The sequence below is a fragment of the Equus quagga genome, chromosome 3 (assembly GCF_021613505.1).
Source record: "Equus quagga isolate Etosha38 chromosome 3, UCLA_HA_Equagga_1.0, whole genome shotgun sequence".
Classification (NCBI taxonomy): Eukaryota; Metazoa; Chordata; class Mammalia; order Perissodactyla; family Equidae; genus Equus; species Equus quagga.
In genome coordinates, this window is record NC_060269.1 from 155,155,643 (window position 1) to 155,162,738 (window position 7,096).

The window sequence follows — 7,096 nt, forward strand, 5'->3', positions numbered from 1 at the left end:
CAGACACTGTCCCCTGGAACCACTCACTGTCCCAAGACACTGTCCCCTAGACCCACTTGCTGTCCCCAGACACTGGCCCCCGGACACACTCGCTGTCCCCAGACACTGTCCTCCAGACCCACACGTTGTCCCCCAAACACATACTCTGTCCCCAGACAGGCCCCTGGGTGCGCACACACACACCCCGACAGTGGATGCAGACCCCTACTCTGGGACACAACCTACCTCTGAGTGCCCTCGCCCTGCCCCGAAGACAGCACCATTTCCCAGCTGCAGCGAAACAAGAGGGGGACGCCCCTCCCACCCAGTGGGCCCCGGGAGGGCCAAGGCAGCCAGGGGCACTGGGATGGATGGAGGGTGACCCAGGAGGGAGCGACAGGGACAGGCGCCCACCCTGTGCAGTCTTCACAGGCCCTTGGGGACCGCTCCAAAGCCCCGCACCCCACCCTGGCTGACCCCACGGCCTCTGCACTGAGCTGTCCCACCAGGTGCTCCTTCACGACACCCCCTCCCTGCTCCGGGCGCTCCAACTCCCCTTGTGCGTGGCCTGGTCTGGCCGTACCATCTACACCATCCCAGACCCTGCTCTGCTCACAGTCAGCAGGCGCTTGGCCATGGGGGCATCTCGCATCAGCTTCCCCCTCTCTCCCCTGCCCGGGGGCTCACTGGGCCCTGACCTGCCAACCTCAAACTCCTTTCACAAGGGGCTGGACCAAGCCGTGCGCCTTCTCCAGGCCCCATGGTCCAGAGGCCACAGAGGCACCTAGAGGTCTCAGGCCTCACCCCACATGAGCCTCCCTGGCTGGTGACACCAGGCCCCTACAGCCACAGACACAAGTGGGAGCGAGGGTGTGCAGGAACCACCTAGCCAGCTCACCAGGGCCAGCTCTGTCCCCAACAAGCCCTGCAAAGCCCCAGAAATTTCTAGCCTGGAATGAATTCTCTGGCTGGGGGGTGGGTGGGTGTGGGGCTAACCACACTGAAACCGGCTGTGAGGGGAGGGCAGCTGGCCAGGAGCCACCAACCTGCTGAGCCCCATCCCCTCCTAGAGAAACTAAGTGGCCTGGTGGGGGCACTGAAAGGACAGTGTGGTGGCCAGATGGCAGGGAGAGGAGGCAGGTCCAGCCTGGCCTGTCTGGACACCTGCACCAGGTAGGGCAGGTGGGCACTCTGCGGCAGGGGGACCCATGGTATTTCCTCACAGTGAGAGAAATCCTGTGCAGGGGGCGTATCGTGAAGGCCAGACAGCGGCCCTGGGGCCAGCCCCCTCCCTAAGAGGTGAGGCCTGGGGGGAAGGGCACGGACGCCCCCAGGAAGGAGAATAGGTGTGACCACCACAGGGCTACCACGAGGGATGGGGCCAAGCTGCTCAGGCACACACATACAGCTGTACACGCACACGTATGCACAAGCACACACAGGCTCCTGGTCACCCACGGGCCCAGGGCGGCCCCCAGGGGCAGGACCCACAGGATCTGCGGTGGAACTGGTAGGGCCCACAGGGCAGGTGGTTGCCCTAGAAACCAGGCTGTTCTGGGCGCGGCCAAGGGACAGCCTGACCCACCAAGCCAGCCAGCTGGCTGAAGCGTCCAGTCCATCCCACTGCCCAGCAGCAGCACCAGGAGGATTGGTGGGCACCGGGGCCCTCCAGGCCTGTTCTCCCTGGAAGCCCTCGGGTGTACCTTCAGCAGACCCCCGGCTCACGGCTCCTCCTCCTTGAACCTCCAGGGCACACGCAGAGGGCAGAGTGTCACCCTGATGGTGCCACTGCCCCATGGGCAGCCCCACATAAACCCCAATGGCTGACAGCGACTGGGGCACCCAGACCCACCACCATGGTACCTCCCGGGAGGCTCCGCAGGGCACCTGGGCAACCGTGCCCCGTCTCCAGATCTCGCCAGGTCCACTGGACTCCAAGCCAAGCCCTCCCCCACACCCGCCCCCCCATCCCCCACTTCACAAACACCACTTGCCTAGAACACAGGTCCCCCATCCTGGCCTCCCCAGAGGGGCCCAGCTCCACCCCAGCCCCACCCCAGCTGTCAAGGAACCAAGAAGGCCCTTGTCCACTGGGGCCTCCCTCTCATGCCGTGGGGCCAGACCACCCAAGGGGCCCCGTGCCCTGTGGGCCCCGACCTGGGTACACTCATCACCTTGGAAATATGACAAGAACACTTCTTGAGCCTGGAACCCCTGGGCCAGAGGTTGGGCATTCGGGCAAAATCCATGCTGACTGCAGTGAGGGCTCCTGCACTGGACAACACCCAACACACCCAGGCACACCAGACACCCCCAGGCCCCAGATGGCCCCTCACTCCCACCCATACCTGCTCCATGGCCCACAGCCCACCACAGGCTTCTGGAGGACAGGCCTGACAGTGTGAGGCCTGTGCAAGCCAGCAGCCCAGGCTGGGTGTCCCCAGGCCCCTGGAGGCCTCAGGGTGGGCTGCCCAGCCCTGAAGGGGCACATAGTTTTTCGAGCCCGGCTCCAGGGTGAGCTCCAGAGTCCCCTCCGGGAGCCGAGTAGGCTGCTGGAGGAGCACAAAAGGCAGCCCTGAAGCCACTGGTCGGTGGCCCTGGACAAGACACGTGCATGCCTTCTCCACAGGTCCCGGCTCTCGGGGGCTCAGCATCCTGGGATCCCGAAGGGGTCATTGCCCAGCAGGTCTGAGACCAGGGCAGGCATGGCTCTCTCCTCCCACCTGCTGTCCCAGGTCCCATCATTCAGTCTTCAGTCACTGGACAGCACACAGCTTGTGTAAATCTCACGAAATAAACTCGCCCGGCAGGAAGAAAAGCCATTGTGTTTCCTGCCAAGATGGGAAGCCCTGTTTCAGCAGCCCTGAGGCTGGAGCCCCCTCCCGTCAGCCGCCTCCAGCACTCCAGGGACACTCCTGGATGTCCCCAACCCGTGCTGGTTCTCCCAAGGAGGCCAGTCTGTGTGGGGTGAGGGGTGCAGGGCCCCCCAGCCTGCCAGCCTCCAGGCCCTGCCCTCAGCCACTCAGTGGGGGCACAGGGCGCAGAGGCCCCCAACTCCTTACTGGAGGCAGGAAGATTAGCTGCGCCGCCCAGGAGGAAAAGCCCCCAGGACACCCCCAGGCCCTCTTCCCTGCGGCCCGCAGCTGACCAGCCCCTCGGCTCAGCCCAGCCCAGCCCCACTCACAGCCCCGGGTCCAGCCACACCAAGGATCCTTGGCCCCTGGAGGCCCACCTCTGCCAAGGTGCACCGCCTACCTCTGCCCACGCCCACCCGCCCCTGGTGGCCTTTCCTCTTCTCTCTTTCCAGGTCCACCCCGACCCGCCTGAGATACCTAGGCCTCTCCCCGCAACCCCCTCTCCTGCACTCCCATTGTCCCACACCCCCACCCCACCTCTCGCCAGCCTTCCTGGACTGTGAACCCTGGGCTGCACCCCTGCTCTCCTCGGGCCCCGAGAGCAGCCAGGCTGGGCACCTGGGGCTTGACCAGGAGCGCCCAGTGACCACCACTAGGAAGAGTGGAAGGCGGGTGGGGGGGTGGCAGGGGACAGTGGTCTGGGCATGCCTTCCCGCCATGTGCTGACCCTGCCACTGAGGCTGTCACCTGGACCCACCAGGGCTGCAGTCACCGGGTGAGGCACAAGTGAGGGCAAAGGAGGCCCACATGAACAGCCGCACAATGTGTGGGTGGCCAGCAGCGAGGGCTCCGGCCTGCGGGGCCACAGCCTGCCTCCCCCAGCACCGTCAGCAGGGCCTGAGCCTGGCCCAGGCAAGCCGGAGGCTGAGGCCGCTGTGGGGGAAAAACCAACATCTCCCTCGTTAGGGGCCGTGGCGCTGGGCGGGAGGCAGCAGGCGCGAGCGAGGCCCATTGATTCCCGCACAATGGAGGAGCCTGCGGTCGGAGTTTCCAGGCCCAGCCAAAGGCGACTTTGTTCACAGCTCCCTCCTCCCCCCAGAGGGACGTTGATTTATTTTCCCTTCCAGGAGTGGGGCCCCAGACGTAAATGGGGCGGCTGGCCCGCATCCCCACCTCACAGTGCCTGAGCCCAGCTCCCGCGTGTTGGTCCCTGGCCCCAGCTGCGCACTGGCCGGCTGCTGCCCGGAAGAGCCTGGGGAGGTGGCGGGAAGCCCCCTGCAGCCTGGCCAGAGGCACACACACCAGCAGACCCTTCCCAACACAGCCTGACGGTGGGCCACCCGAGACCATGCCAGCGCGCAGGGCAGAGCACCGCCAACCGGCACCTAGTCCCCTGGGGTGGGCACTCAGCCCACCCAGGGCGTGCTGGCCAGGTCCAGAGGACAGGGGATGACCTCAAGGCTGCTCTGAGACCGACCCGTTGCACCATCCTTGGAAAAGTCCAGACGTGGCACTTCTCAGAAAACCCTCAAACAACTTCTTCCAAAGCTATTTGTGAAAAAGGTATTTTGCTCTGAACCTCTCCAGTTCCCACTGTGAGAAATAAAATGGAAATGGAGAAAGCCAAATCCTATCTTTTTTTCAATTTAAGAAAAAAAACAGTTTAAGACGAACCCACCAAGATTGTGAAACTTTGGGAAAAGGGGAACTTTAAAAATACGATCTGAGTCTGGAGATGTACCGATTCCAGAAATTGTGACACCACGGGGAAAACGGCTTTCAAAAAACAACCCCAACTCTCTCGGCGTTGGTTTGCTGCCCCAGGAAGGTCCACGCTCGGCCTGCTCACCACGAGGGGCAAGCGCCAGCACTGGCTTCACCCCCATGTCCAGGCCTGGGAAGAAGCCAGCACAGCTCAGGAAGACCACCCCCAAAACCGCAGAGGCGCTCCCCACTGCCGCCAGGGCCTCGCCGTGCAGAGCCGGGGCCGGGGCCGGACGCCAGGCACAGCCCCAAGGCCACAGCCGAGGGGGACAGAGCAGGGTGTGGCCCCTTTGGGGCCCTCGGCACCGAGGCAGGCCCTGCCGCCCACTGCTGTCCACTGCCCACTACCATCCACACTCGGCTTCGAGCTCCAGCCAATGACCAGGCCAGGACAGCGGCCTCCAGAGCCTCTCTGGCCAAGTGGCCAGAGGACAGGCAGGTGCGGGGATGGGGGAGTCCAAGCAGATGAAAGAGGAACCAGAGTCCAGGCCGCCGGCCGCCGGGGGGGCCTTGCTGGGCATGACCTGAGTGCCCGCAATGCCCAGGACACTGCCCAGCCCAGCCACGCCTGGGTAGCCCCCACCCTCAAGCCAGCCGGCCAGTCCCCGGCCAGGCGGGTGGGGGGGTACCATGGCATGAGGCCCACCTGGGCCGCCGCCCGCCACCCAACACCCGAACGTGGCCATATATGGCTGGGTTGGGCTTGGTGCGCCCGCAGGGCGGCGGGGGAGGGGTGCGAAGCCTCAGAGGACTGGTGGACAGGGCAGGGATGATCCTGAGTGGTCAACACACGCAAAGGGCTGGCCTGACCGCAGGTCCCGCCTAGCTGTGGGGAGGTCAGCACAGAACATGGCGGGCAGGAGCCCTCGGACACGCATCACCCATCACCCCTCCCAAGGATGCCCCTTGCTGGCGTGGGGCAGGGCAGGGGTCCCTCGGGGGGCACTCCGGGCCTGCCCGCTTGGACGTCAGGCATGAGAGTGCACCCAGGCCCTGGTGTGGCACACACCGAGACAGTGTGACGCCTCAAGTAGGTGATCCTCAGGATTTGGCTTGAGACAGGCCTCCACCCCCCACCCTGTGCAGCGACCCCACGAGCTGGGGACTCAGCTCTCCAGCCCCTACCCTGCACCTTCCTACGGATGGGAAGGCCCAGGGCCCAGGGCTGGGTCACGGGTCCCAGCCACCAGGAATGTTCCCATTGTGCCCACATCCCACCTTGGCCACCGTGGGGGGGTCTCTGCAGGTTCCCAGGAGCCTAACCGGGTCCACTGTGGCCAAAGAGCCCACTCCCCAAGAATCTACGGGGTGACCAGCTGCCCTCAACTGCAGGTATGAGTGTGGATGTGAGTGTGTCCTGAGGCAGACCAGGAGAGAGCCCACCTTGCCAGCAAACATGGGGCGCACAGGTGAGCTGATGGTGCTTTGAGGGTAAGGGGGGACCCTGTGGGTGAGGTGGGGAGACCCTGTCAGTGAGGGTGCACCCAGAGGGTGAGCTGGGGTGCCCCATGGGTGAGGAGGGACCCTGGGGGTGAGCCGGGGGGCCCAGTAGGTGTGCTGGGATACCACGTGGGTGACTGTGGGGAGCCAAGGGTGAGCTGAGGCTGAGGTGGCCCCCATGGGTGAGCTGCGGGTGCCCCGTGGGTGAGCAGCGGTGAGCCCCGAGAGTGAGGGAGCCTGGTGAGCACAGGGCCAGCAGGGGCGGGGCCCAGGCACGCGCCCAGGCGGGCAGTGTGTCAGGGTTCAGGGTTCAGGGCCGGGAGGGAAGGGGCGGCGCTGGCGGAGCCGGGGCGCCGGGCTGGGCGCCAGGACTCACCTCGGGCGGCGGCGGCCAGAGGGAGGGCCCCCAGCAGCAGCGGCGGCAGCAGCAGCAGCAACGCGGGGCTCGGCGTCATCTCGGCCTGTCCGGACCTGAGGGTATTGGGGGGCTGGTCACCGGCACGCGAGTGGGGGTCGCCACTGTCCGGCCTAGGGCCCCGGGGCCGCCAGCACCCCAGTCCCGGGCCGCGGGGATCAGCGGGGCCGGCCCGCCCTCCCTGCGCGCGCTCGGGGCGGAGGAAGCGGCGGCGGGGAGACCCGTGGGTATCAAAGGCAGACAAAGGGTTTACACTAATTACCGGCCTCCCCCGCCGCCCCCCCTCTCCAAACACCGTCTGGATTCCTGGCGCTTGTAGCTCGGGCCCTGCCCGCGGGACACACAACACCGGGGGCCCCACAGATAATCGCCTGCGCCATTAGCGGACAAATTTGCGCTGGGGGGGGGGCCCACGTGGGGTGCGGGGGGGCGGGGCGCGGGGAGGACCACGGGCCGGGCAGGAGCGGCGGCGGCGCGTGCCGGTGCCCGAAGGCCCCGCGCGGGGGATCGGGGACCCAGACCCTCCCCGCCCACGCCCGGGACCTGGGACCCCGGCCCTCCCAGTCGGCTCCCCGGGGGGGCGCGGGCTCACGCGGTGGGGCTCACCTCGGCGGGGCTGGCGGGCGGCGGGGCTCAGGGCCGG

At 66.4% G+C, this 7,096-nt stretch overlaps 1 protein-coding gene across 1 annotated transcript in view; it reads right to left on the reverse strand.

Moving 5' to 3' along the window:
• Nucleotides 1-7,090, reverse strand: part of FGFRL1 (fibroblast growth factor receptor like 1) — a 14,248-nt gene extending 7,158 nt beyond the window's left edge. The window contains exons 1-2 of the mRNA XM_046655656.1: nucleotides 7,060-7,090; nucleotides 6,415-6,509 (exon numbers count right to left, since the gene is read on the reverse strand). Coding sequence (XP_046511612.1) covers nucleotides 6,415-6,493 — 79 coding nt within the window. The 5' untranslated portion in view covers nucleotides 6,494-6,509; nucleotides 7,060-7,090. The remainder of the gene's footprint in view (nucleotides 1-6,414; nucleotides 6,510-7,059) is intronic.
• Between the last annotated feature and the right edge of the window lie 6 nt (nucleotides 7,091-7,096).